The sequence below is a fragment of the Hyla sarda genome, chromosome 11 (assembly GCF_029499605.1).
Source record: "Hyla sarda isolate aHylSar1 chromosome 11, aHylSar1.hap1, whole genome shotgun sequence".
Classification (NCBI taxonomy): Eukaryota; Metazoa; Chordata; class Amphibia; order Anura; family Hylidae; genus Hyla; species Hyla sarda.
Window position 1 is genome coordinate 30,988,181 of NC_079199.1, and position 13,090 is coordinate 31,001,270.

The 13,090-nt window shown below is 42.0% G+C and overlaps 1 protein-coding gene across 7 annotated transcripts in view; it reads right to left on the minus strand.

Moving 5' to 3' along the window:
- The window catches only part of SIPA1L1 (signal induced proliferation associated 1 like 1), a 278,502-nt gene that overhangs the window by 61,215 nt on the left and 204,197 nt on the right, over positions 1-13,090 (minus strand). For all 7 annotated transcript variants that reach the window (XM_056545756.1, XM_056545760.1, XM_056545757.1 and 4 more), the window contains 2 exons: positions 11,270-11,373; positions 3,515-3,672 (listed from right to left, as the gene is read on the minus strand). In XM_056545756.1, coding sequence (XP_056401731.1) covers positions 3,515-3,672; positions 11,270-11,373 — 262 coding nt within the window. The remainder of the gene's footprint in view (positions 1-3,514; positions 3,673-11,269; positions 11,374-13,090) is intronic.

Here is a 13,090-nt window from a genome sequence, read left to right on the forward strand (position 1 = left end):
GAAAAGAAATTCCTCTGTATTATACAGGTAATTCAAAAAGAAAAGAACTTCCTCTATATTATACAGCAGCTGATGAGTACTGGAAGGATTAAGATTTTTTAATAGAAGTAATTTACAAATCTGTTTAACTTTCTGGCACCAGTTGAATATAAAAGAGTACCCCTTTCTGTGAGATATGACCCACAAATGACCCCATTATTGAAACTGAACCCCTCAAAGTACTCAAAATGACATTCAGAAAGTTTGTTATCCCTTTAGGTGTTTCACAAGAACAGCAGCAAAGTGGAGGAGAAAAATCAAAATCTCCATTTTTTACACTAACATGTTCATGTAGCCCATTTTTTTCTCATTTCTACAAGGGTTATAAGGAGAAAAAGCCCTGCAAAATTTGTTGCCCAATTTCTCTCGAGTAAGGAAATACCTCATATGTTGACGTAAAGTGCTTTGCAGGCGCACAACATGGCTCAAAAGGGAAAGAGCAACTGTGGGATTTTGGAGGGCGAATTTTGCTGAAATGGTTTTTGGGGGGCATGTTGTATTTAGGAAGCCCGCATGGTGCCAGACAAGCAAAAAAAACAACACATGGCACACTATTTGGGAAAGTACACCCCTCAAGGAACGTAACAAGGGGTATAGTGAGCCTTAACACCCCACAAGTTGGACGTGAAAGTGAAAATGAAAAACTTGATTTTTAACACTAAAATTCATATGGGGTAATAGGAGAAAATGGACACCAATGGACACCAAAATGTGAAGCCCAATTTCTCCCGAGTGGACGTAAAGTGCTCTGCTGGCGCATTAAAGGTCTCAGAACAGAAGGCGCGCCATTGGGTTTTTGAAGAGAGAATATGTTTGGAATGGAATTTGGGGGCTATATGCATTTACAAATCCCCTGTGGTGCCATAAGGGGTAAACTGTGGGGTGTTAAGGCTCACTATGCCCCTTGTTATGTTCCGTGAGAGGTGAAGTTTCCAAAATGGGGGCCCTTTTTTTTTTTTTGCGTTAATGTCAGAACCATTACATCAGCCACCTCTGTGCAAATCACCAATTTAGGCCTCAAATGTACATAGTGCATGAGCCCTGTTGTGCGTCCACAGATCACTTTGCACCCACACAAGGGGGTCGTTCTTTCCTTTTACCTCTTGTGAAAATGAAAAGTATGGGACACCAGCATGTTAGTGTAAAACATTTAATTTTTTTACACTAACACACTGGTGTAGACCCTATCTTTTCCATTTCATAAGGGGTAAAAGGAGAAAAAAATCCCCCAATGTACCGAAATACCCCATATGTGGCCCTAAACTGTTGCCTTGAAATACGACAGGGCTCAGAAGTGAGAGAGCGCCATGCGCATTTGAGGCCTAAGTTAGGGATTTGCACAGGGGCGGACCCGAATGCAAGCATTACAATTGCCTCCGCCAACACAAATACCCTACAGCAGTGTTTCCCAAACAGGGTGCGCCCAGCTGTAGCAAAACTCCCAGCATGCCTGGACAGTCGATGGCTGTACGGAAATGCTGGGAGTTGTTGTTTTGCCACAGCTGGAGGCTCCTTTTTGGAAACACTGCTGTACGAGGAGATTTTATTTTTTATGGGGGGGGGGGCTGTCTAGGGGTGTGTGCATATATGTGGTGTTTTACCCTTTATTTTGTGTTGTGTAGTGTAGTGTTTTTAGGGTACATTCACATGGGCGGAGGTTCACAGCGAGTTTCCCTCTGGGAGTTTGAGCTGCGGTGGAAAATTTGCCTCCAGCGGAAAACTCAATGTAAACCCATGCCGTGTTATTGTACCCTGTATGCACAACCCTCATCAGCTGTTGCAAAACTACAACTCTCTGCATGGACTGACCGACCGTGCATGCTGGGAGTTGTAGCTATGCAACAGCTGGAGGCACGCAACTACAACTCCCAGCATGCCGAGACAGCAGTTCTGGAGTGCCACAGTATAGAGACCCCTGCACAGTGATCTCCAAACTGTGGCCCTCCAGACGTTGCAAATCTACAAATCCCAGCATGCCCATACAGCCATTTGCTGTCTGGGTATGCTGGTACTTGCAGTTTTGAAAGATCTGAAGGGCCACAGCTTAGAGACTCTAAACTGTGGTCCTCCAAGCCACTTACCCAGATTGGCGCCGCTGAAGTTCTGCACCACCGTGAAATCAGGATCGCCGCCGGATGACATCACCGCCGCCTGGACCTGGATTGGGTGATCTCCACCGTTCTCCCGCTCTGCCCGGACACCCATGGGTGGGCAGAGCGGGGGAACTGAACTTTAACAACTCCCCCCCCCCCCCCAACCCCCCCCTTCTGCGATTGGTCGGTCGCTTCTGACCGATCAATCGCAGGGATAGGAGGGGTGGCACCCCTTCCACCTCACTCCTATCCCTTCAGGGGAAACGGGGCTGTGTCGGACAGCTCTAAACCCGCTTATTTTCCGGGTCACCGTAGACCTGTATGACCCGGAATCGCCGCAAATCGCTGGTCTGAACTGACCAGCGGTTTGCGGCGATCACCGATATGGGGGAGGACCCCCCTCAGCGATGTCACGGGATGCCTGCTTTTACAGCCATATTTTTCTTGTGAAGTGTGAATGCAGCCTAAAGCTGTATCTGTGCAGACAGATGAGTGGATGAGCAGCTTGACAATCTCCATATCAGACTGCATTATTAATCAGATTATCTGACAGAAAAAAAAAACATCTTGGTAGAGAACCTCTTATAAAAAGTTCAATGTATTTTACATGCTAAAGTTCCCAAAACAACGATGCTGACTTTTAAAATATTGTACAGTGACACCTCTTTGAGAAGACCTTCTAAAATCACATTAAAAAGTGTTCTTCCCAAGGAATAAATGTTCCTGAGATAAGCAAAGGTGTCAGCAGAGAGCACTGTTGTCAGACAAAAAAAAATAAAAACTCAACTTCAGCAGCTGATCACTACTGGAAGGATTAAGATTTTTTTTTTATAGAAGTAGTTGACAAATCTGTTCAACTTTTTCCTGGAAAACCCCCTTAACAATAAGTGGGAATAATTACACCAGGTTACACAAACACACACATATATATGCACTAAAATAATTGATCTAAACAATAACATTTAAGCTATAAATACTTTCAACCCCGCACACAATACAAAATGGTGATCTAGGTTGTAATTTCCACACAAATCAAACAATAAAATACAATGCATTTAAATGACTATTTTAAAATGTTGAATTTTTTAATTTACCGTAATTTACTGTATAACTTAATATAAAATTAACATGAAGGTTATATTTTGTACATATTTACATATCTTAAACAAACAAACAAATAAATAAAACAATATAAGTGTCATATAGAACACCAAATAAAAAGACAGAAAATCCTAGATAAAAACCAGATAGCCGATATAGATTACATCTAGGGACTGTCGAAACAGAAAATGTTTAAACACCCGCGCTCCCCGGAGGGAACAGGCGCCGAGGCCCCTTCCCCAATTTGTTATGCAAAGCACTCCTGCGCCGGGCAATCGTACCTGTAACAGACCGAGTCCGTGCAAGGATTGTGCGCCCGTACGACCACGAAGACGTGCTGGAAATGAGAGCGGATGTTCTTGGGACTGAACGGCTGGGCTCCGGGCTCCTGGAACACTATTGTCACAATATCGTTTCCGATGTGCCGCTTCCTCAGCAGCTGCAATTAAAGGAAATCACAGCTTTTTACACATTCGCAGGAACGTGATAAGATTGTGCGCTAGCGATGCCGGAAAAAAAAAAATTAATTTTTTTTTTTTTAAATACATGCATATTGTTTGTGACGGCGACGGGATGCAAACAGACACCCGTCACGCTGATGCGCGTGTTAATTTATGTGCTGTCAACATTTCGCCTGGTGCGACACAGACTGGAATCTATTGATCGTAAGTAAGTGAACCCTATTGAAGAATACAGGATAGGACTCGATATGGCCTGCTAATTAGTCAGCTACGCCAGGGGTCTGCTGCAAAACTACAACTCCCAGCATGCCCGGACAGCCAACGGCTGTCCGGGCATGCTGGGAGTTGTAGTTTTGCAACAGGCTGGACCTATGCAGTCTGCAAGGGCTGCATATTTGAATGTTAAACACGAAGGCAGAAATGACACCGTACATTAGCATTAATTAAACCCTATTAATCTAACTATAGGGCTGTCATCTTGCTCCTAACATCGCGCGTCCTGCTTTTCGCTGACCCTACATATAAAATGGCATAAAATACAAAAACAAACATAAAAACAGCCACCACCTTCTATTTTTGCAATTTAATTAAACAACACAAAACAAAACAAAAGAGCAGGGGGGTGGGGGGTGCACAAAGAAAACTCTAAAATTTCGCCTCGCGAGCTGTTTTATCTGCACGCCAGGCGTCAGAAGACAATGGACCTGAACCCAGATGGCAGGAAAACAATGAATACACGCAATCTTTCCCAAACTGCGCCCCCCCCTGACCTTTCCGATGCCAGGGGGGGGGGGGGGTACAACAGAGCGTATCCATAAACATAACCTCTGCAAACATCTTATATTAAATGAATAATGCATTTCCAATTTAACACTGAACGACCCCCCCCAATCCTCCTCCACCAGCGGTGGATTCTATTTGTGAACATAAAGCAACCAGCAGGGATCCAGACTTCCGTTCCCATGGCAACGCGCGCTGCCAACCACTTTACTGTAGCGCACTTGTAATTATTTCTCTATGGAGCTGACGGTTTTAACTGCGGAGGGATCTGCATAATTACCTATAATATAGCATTACTTTATTGTCTTTTTTTTTTTTTTATATATTAGGATGTTCGGTATTGGAAATGAGAAATAGCGGTATCGTGCACGCAATTGGCACTTTTGTTTTACTGCACCGGGGTTTGACACGTTCTTCAGATACGATTATCGGATACAGTTTAGAATGAAGTAAAATAAATAAATGAATAGATAAATAGATAAAAAATACAAATTAAAGTTATATAAAATATATATATATATATATACACACACAAAGATATAAATATACATACATATATATAGACATATATACACACACATATACACACACACACACACATATACACACACACACACACACACATATACACACACACACACACATATACATATATATACACACACACACACATATACATATATATACACACACACACACATATACATATATATACACACACACACACATATATATATATATACACACACACACACATATATATATATACACACACACACACATATATATATATACACACACACACACATATATATATATACACACACACACACATATATATATATACACACACACACACATATATATATATACACACACACACACACACATATATATATATATATATATACACACACACACACATATATATATATATATATATTATATATATATATATATATATATATATATATATACACACACACACACACACACACTTATATACTACTTTAATTTGTTATCTGTATATGTATACTGCAGGTTATCATGCTCAATCTCATTCCATTATTGTTATATGAAAGGCTAGAGGAGCGTTTCCCAACCAGTGTGCCTACAGCTGTCGCAAAACTACAACTCCCAGCATGCCCGGTCAGCCCTAGGGCTGTCCGGACATGCTGGGAGTTGTAGTTTTGTGACAGCTGAAGGCACACTGGTTGGGAAACCCTAAGTTAAAGCATACCAAATTCACACAAATGCTGAATTTTTAAAGGGTCTATCACATTCTTACCCGAAATATTAACCCTTCTAGTGCTTACTTATATTCCCACTGTACCCCCTCCATTCTTTAAAGGAGAACTCCATTCAAAACTAACTTATCCCCTACAGAACACAGAATAAGTAGCTGACCGCAGGGGGTGGGGGATTGGGGGATCTCTGCGATCCCTGGAATGGGACCCCGCCTCGCGCGCGCCGTTCATTTCTATAGGAGTGCTGAAGAGACTAGAGTACAGCACACGGGCATCTCCCGCATGCCCATAGAAGGCTGGCCGGGCATGCTGGGAGTTGTAGTTTTGCAACAGCTGGGGGCACACTGGTTGGGATACACTGGCTTGAAGAAGGCAAAGCCAATAAATTCACGAGAACTTCACAGGAGCTAAGTAAAGGTGCAGATGCTTGAGATAAAGCCAAGACCGTAACGTCTTCAAGTTACTGTCAGCAAACTAATGATATAACATGGAACTAAGCAATAGTAGTAACCGCTGGCAGAAAATACCTGAAAATAGACAACACAAACTTGCCCTTAGCTATATATGTGAATACAGAGGTCTGATGTTGCGTGACTCACAGTATGGGATAATGTGCATAACGCTTGATAATGTGGGAAAATGTTATATCAGCTGCATTGTCAGAATATGATTTAAAGAAGCACTATGGGATATATATATATATATATATATATATATATATATGTTTTTCTACCCGAATTCATATATATATATATATATTTTTTTTTTTTGGCCTTTGTCCTGCACTCACCATCACTAGTCCTACAGTTCCATTTGTTTCATTCCAGCACAGCTGCACCATGTGTTTTATTACTCTATTTGGTCATGTGATCGCCAATCTAACTCCAAATCTTCCAGTGTCTAATGGTCACAACAGGATGTCAGACTCTGACTTCCTGTGGACTACTGGACGACATCATCACCTACCCAATCCCCTCCCTACTAGCTCCCAGACCCCTCCCAGTTCCATCTGTTATTTCTATAGGATTAGGATATATCGTGGTTATACACCTTTCTGAGGCTGTGTTCACATATTGCATTTCTTGTTTTTTTCTGTTTTGAAGATTTTCTCCAGATCATGGCAAAAATGAAGACTATATACGGCAATTAGGCAAAATATGATAAAAACCTGTAATTTTTTAAGCACACATTTGGAAAATCACAGCAAAAAAAAAAAAAAAAAATAAGCAAAAATATTGTATTTTGTGAACAAAGATTAAAGACTTAAAATCTTCATTAAAACCCCTCAATTGTGATTAGAGGTCAAAACACTTTCTCCTCATGGCAATATTTCTCTAAAAACAAAGTTTGGGTAAGAAAAACGCATGAAAACTGCATGTAGTGTGAATTGACACCAACCCACTTAGTTGATCTCCAGAACTAGCAGCCTGATGAGATGGACAACTGCAATAATGAAATGCCCCAGCTGAAGCCAGAGGATTCATGGGAAATGCATGGCAAAGGCAAAAATGGATCTTATCCCATGCCTGCCACATGAGCAAAAAAAGGTAAGCAAATGGCATGCACAAGAACCTCTACATCTTTCTCTAATAATGGCTTATTCTGCACTATATATAAGCAAACAGTGACATCTCCCAGAGTGTTTCTCATTTTATACAATAATAAAATGTCACAAACATATAAAGAAAAACACTTTTTTTTTAATTTTTTATTTTTTTTTAACAGTTATTGGAAATGTGCCCTGATATCACAGCTGAATCACACACTGACTGGTGAAATGTTATATGGGAGAAATGTGTTACATGTCTAAGCGCAGATTATCCGCGGCAGATCGCTTACAGACCATTAAAGGGTAAAAACACCATCTAATATATGATAACACCGCTAGAAACAGAATACGATGTCAAATGCTTATCTCAGGGGTACATCTGGGAATATTTATTTCAGTCAGTCTATTGTCTGTGAAATAGAGGTTGGAGATCAGCCCCAATTTTCCTCAAGATATTCACACAGGGACAATATGTAACCAGTAGGGGCACCCTACTATCATCTCTTTGTAATGCAAGAGGCTGCTCCTCAGTCATGTCTTTCCCATAAGAAAAGGCATTGCCAGTGACTGCAACCCGATCAGCTGTAATGCTGGCTCCACATTTCCTTCTCATACATACAGACATTAAACTTAAAGGGGTATTCCAGGAAAAAACTTTTTTATATATATCAACTGGCTCCAGAAAATTAAACAGATTTGTAAATTACTTCTATTAAAAAATCTTAATCCTTTCAGTACTTATGAGCTTCTGAAGTTAAGGTTCTTCTTTTCTGTCTAAATCCTCTCTGATGACACCTGTCTCGGGAAACGCCCAGTTTAGAAGCAAATCCCCATAGCAAACCTCACTGGGCGTTTCCCGAGACAGGTGTCATCAGAGAGGATTTAGACAGAAAAGAACAACCTTAACTTCAGAAGCCTATAAGTACTGAAAGGATTAAGATTTTTTTATAGAAGTAATTTACAAATCTGTTTAACTTTCTGGAGCCAGTTGATATATATAATAAAGTTTTTTCCTGGAATACCCGATGCTCAGTGTTTGGAACAAACAGTTTCAAACGCTGGAGCCGGGAGCTCGAGACATCATAGCCCCACCCCCTCATGATATCACGACCCGCCCCCTCAAAGCAAGTCTATGGGAGGGGGCGTGACAGCTGTCACGCCCCCTCCCATAGACTTGCATTGAGGGTGCAGGCGTGACATCACGAGGGGGCGGGGCTATGACGTCACGAACGCCCGGCTCCAGCGTTCGGAACAGTTTGTTCCAAACGCTGAGCAGCGAAGTACCCCTTTAAGGAATGTATGAGTCCTCCCACCACCATCACAGACTGGCACTTTGTCCTTGAAAATAAACACAGCACAAAACCTTACTAACAAACCTTCCACATACACAAGCGAATGATAAAATCACTTTCTCATGTCCATTCTCCAATACAGTGTACATAATACTGTGTACAAGGAATCTATATTGGGGAGACTAAGGAGAATTTACAATCCAGGATGAATCTACCCAGACACACAACAAGAAAGAATATGACAACCTTATGTAAGGTAACAGTCAGCCGGCAGCTATCCCTGCCAATCCCCCCCAATAGATATGCATGCTCAGTTCAGCCGAGCGTTCTGAATGGAGTGAAAAAAGGTAAGTCATTGCCAGACTAAAGGATCGGGCATCTGAAGTCCATCATGTATGCTCCTTCTCTTCTTCAACATCAGAAGGGTCATGAGGCCTCAAAACACATTAGATAAAATGGTGGATTTAGCCAACAATGCGAATGGCTACAATAATAAAAAGTAATATTATTAATGCTAGGAGACAATAAGTATGAAAATTTAACTAGATAGACCTGGATTTACAACCCATAGCAAGGTCACACCTTACTAGGCTGATTTCTACATCACTGCCTCTATTGCCCTTACACCTCCGTTTAATTGCTTTAAAGGGGTTCTCCACCATAAGGCGATTTTAGTACGTACCTGCCAGACAGTAATGGACATGCTTAGGAAGGCTCTGTGCTTGTCTTGGAGCTAAATGGCTATTTTGTGAGTTCGCTATAACGCTGAGGCTATCTTTTTGTGAAATGGTTATTTCCTGTTGGAGTTCCCTCCTTCCAAATAAAAGTCCCAGGATCCCTTGTTTGTAAGTGTGAGGTCACACGTCTCCATGCCACACATCAGCCACCCCACCCATTAAAGCACACCTGGGACAATTCCTTGCAGTCCTGGGCAGAATGATCTCCCCTCCCACCCCACGGTCGCTCCACCCATTGACGCAGACAGGTTCCCTTTCAACACCTGACTAGTTATGTAATGTGTCTGGCCGCACTGCAAACTGGGAAAAGCTGAGACAACACTGATTTTGTATGCTGTTAAAAACACACATCAGGGTAAAGATCACATAAGAATTGCAAGACCAGCCATCAAACACAGGTACAGACACTATATTATGAACTTCACTAACTTTACAGCCCCTGTAGCATAGTCGAAAAATAAAATAAATCCTGGAATACCTCTTTAACTAGAGATCAGCGAACTTACAGTGATTCGATTTGTCACGAACTTCTCTGCTCGGCGGTTGTTGACTTTAGCCTGCATAAATGAGTTCAGCTTTCAGGTGCTCTGGTGGGCTGGAGACTCTTTCCTAGGACTGTATCCACCTTTTCCAGCCCACCGGAGCACCTGAAAGCTGAACTCATTTATGCAGGCTAAAGTCAGCAACTACTGAGCCGAGAAGTTCGTGACGAATCGAATAACTGTAACTTCGCTCATCTCTACCTTTAACTTCTCTTAATAATGAATAACCCTATGCCTTAAACTGGCCTTGCAATAATGACCGGCCCTGTCAACCATCCAATCTGTATGGAGGCTTCCGACTCTCCCCTACCGAGTAAAATGTTGGGGGAGAAAAGGATCCTACCGGTTGGATGCCAACATGCCTGATCCTATTGTTCTAAAGGTTGATAAGCCACATAGGTGTCCAGCAGTGGCTTATACCCAATTCCCAATAAGAATACATGCATGTTCTGCTGATTAGAGCATACATGTGTATGGGGAGGTCAGGAGAGTTATCTATTGGACAAACAAGTGTTTGGCCGACAGCTATCTAACACGTATGGCCATACTCAGGGGGAACATCTCTTCTATTATGTCCTTTGTGCTTCAAATCCTTGCAAATATATACATATACCCGGCTTTCCTATAATCATTCCTAAAATGCTTTTGTATTTTTTTTTTTTCTTGTATAATCGCATAGATTTGTCTGGCTAACACAGGATTGCGCTAGTCCAGGATTTACTTTTTTCCCTTGTTCTATTCCAATGATGTAAACAAAAACAAATTTTGGTGGGCTTTAAAAGGACTGGGTTGGAGACCCCTGCTCTACAATGTATAGCCTATCCTTTACAACAGTAAGGGGGATATCCTGGTATGGTATAACGACAGGGACCATATCTTGGTTTGTCTCAAAAGAACAACTAAGCTGTTTCTATCTCAGTGTTTCCCAACCAGTGTTCCTCCAGCTGTTGCAAAACTACAACTCCCAGCATGCCCGGACAGCCTTCGGCTGTCCGGGCATGCTGGGAGTTGTAGTTTTGCAACAACTGGAGGCATCCTGGTTGGGAAACACTTATTTAGTATTTATATTTCTGCACCGGCCAAGCCCTAGACCATGCGTGTATGGTTTTGCATCAGCTGGAGGCACACTGGTTGGGAAACACTGCTCTATCTTAAAACCGGATCTAGTTCTAAGCAATGATTCCACAGTGTAATCCCATTAAAAAGAGGAATGGTAACACCCAGTTATCAGTTCATCCATACATTTCCAGGAGGAACAGCAGGAGGAACGGAACAACACAGAGAGAACAGGAGCTTCAGCATTGTTTATAGCGAATACAAACACTTTTAACTCTATTTATCAGCAAATTTGACTGGTCTTCAAACTTCTCCATCCATAATCCAGCGTAACTTGTCGAATGTATTAGGCGACACAAAATGTGCTTTTACCTGCTGTTTGTTGTTTGGCGTGTATGGCAACATGGTAGAGACGTGAAACATTATCTCATAATCCTTGTAAGTTGTATACAGGGAGTGGGTACCAGTTGAATCAGCTGTAAAAAGAAAAAAAAAAAGAAGATAAAGGGATAAAGGGTTAGTATTTACCAGTTTAAGACAAAGTTAGAAAAACATATCTGCATACCTAAGGGATTTCTCCGTAATGCTGGAAACTGAGTGAGAAGATTTTAGGAATTCCTCACCCTAGTATGGTATGTGTAGCCATTCGGAACAGAAAATCTTGTTCTGTGATATCGAGTAAAGTTACATTTTTCCTTTATTCGCGCTTGTTGCTGCTTTACACGTGTACCATATATTTTATATAAATGGACATATGTTCCGGTGACATCAGCTGTAACGTTGTCAACAACAGAAGAAAGAAAAAAAAAAAGTCTTGGAGGAGGGTCTACTTTTGGATGACTTTGACCGAACGTTGTCTAGTACTACATGGGTTAAAGGGGAACTCCGGTACATAAGTACTTATCCCCTTTCCACTGGATTCTGGGTCCGACCACTGGAACCCCCGCGATCTCCTGGTTGGCACCCCGATTCTCCCCATGCACGGAGTGACCTCCGCTCTGTGCAAGGATTACTGTCAATCATGGCATGAAGCGGTAGTCAACATGTCCCTCCATGTATCTCTATGGGAGAGTCAGGGATGCATCGCCTGTGTATTTTCGGCTGTTCCACAGAGATACATGGAGGGACGGGGCCACCGCTTCGTGCCATGGTTGACAGTAATCTGTGCACATTGCGGAGGTTGTGCATGGAGAGAGCCGGGGTGCCGGACAGGAGATAGCGGGGGTCCCAGCGGTCAGACCCCCTGTGATCAGACACTAATCCACACTGGATCTTTTGGATAGGGAAAAATAACTTATGTACCGGAGTTTCCTTTTAACTTTGCAATGGACACGTATTTGACTCTTTAGCTCCGTTACTACATAGCGTTACTACACATGGTATAAGTCTCCATAACATGATGACCATAGATCATATGGAATCACATGGGTCTGTAATAGAGATCACAGCGCTCTGTTGGCTGCCATGCATTGTTTATATCAATGGCAAGGCCGGGCTCTATGTACTGTATACTTGTGGACATATATCATGTCCTAAAGCTTCAATACTGCCTTTATCTGATCTACATATCCTTGATAGGCCCCTATAAATCATTAGTAGTTACGTAGGGACCGTTGGCCATGTATGTCCCATAAATGAGCCAAGCGCTATTAGGCAGTTCCTAAAAAATACAGATGCCAGGCTGCCAACTGGACATTTGTGATATCTACAAAATTTAAATGGGCACTATCAAGTTTCAAAACTTTTTATATGTTGTACATCTTGGAAAAACATTAACCTTTCTAATATACTTCATAGGAAAATGTTATTTCCTTGTTATAGAAATCCTGGCTTATAAGAAACACCATTAGTGGTCCACACACCATCCAGAACATAATCCAGTCTGACTGCAGCATCATCTTTGTCCAAGATGAAGCACAGGCTGGGACAAAGTGAGGTCAGGACTAGCACTCTTCTGTGCTCTCTCCTGTCCTATCAGGCTGCAGCATGAAAACAGAGAGGAAGGGGTTACAGAGCAGCCTGCAGTGAATGGATGAAGAGATTCAGCACTCACGAAGGAAGAGGAGTCCTGCAGAGTGAGAGATACGCCCCCTCCAAAGCACAGAATGAACAACCAAGTAAGCAAGAGAAGGAAGAATGTTGTGAGAGAAATATAGGTGCTAAACACAAAAAAATATATGTACATGATCAGGA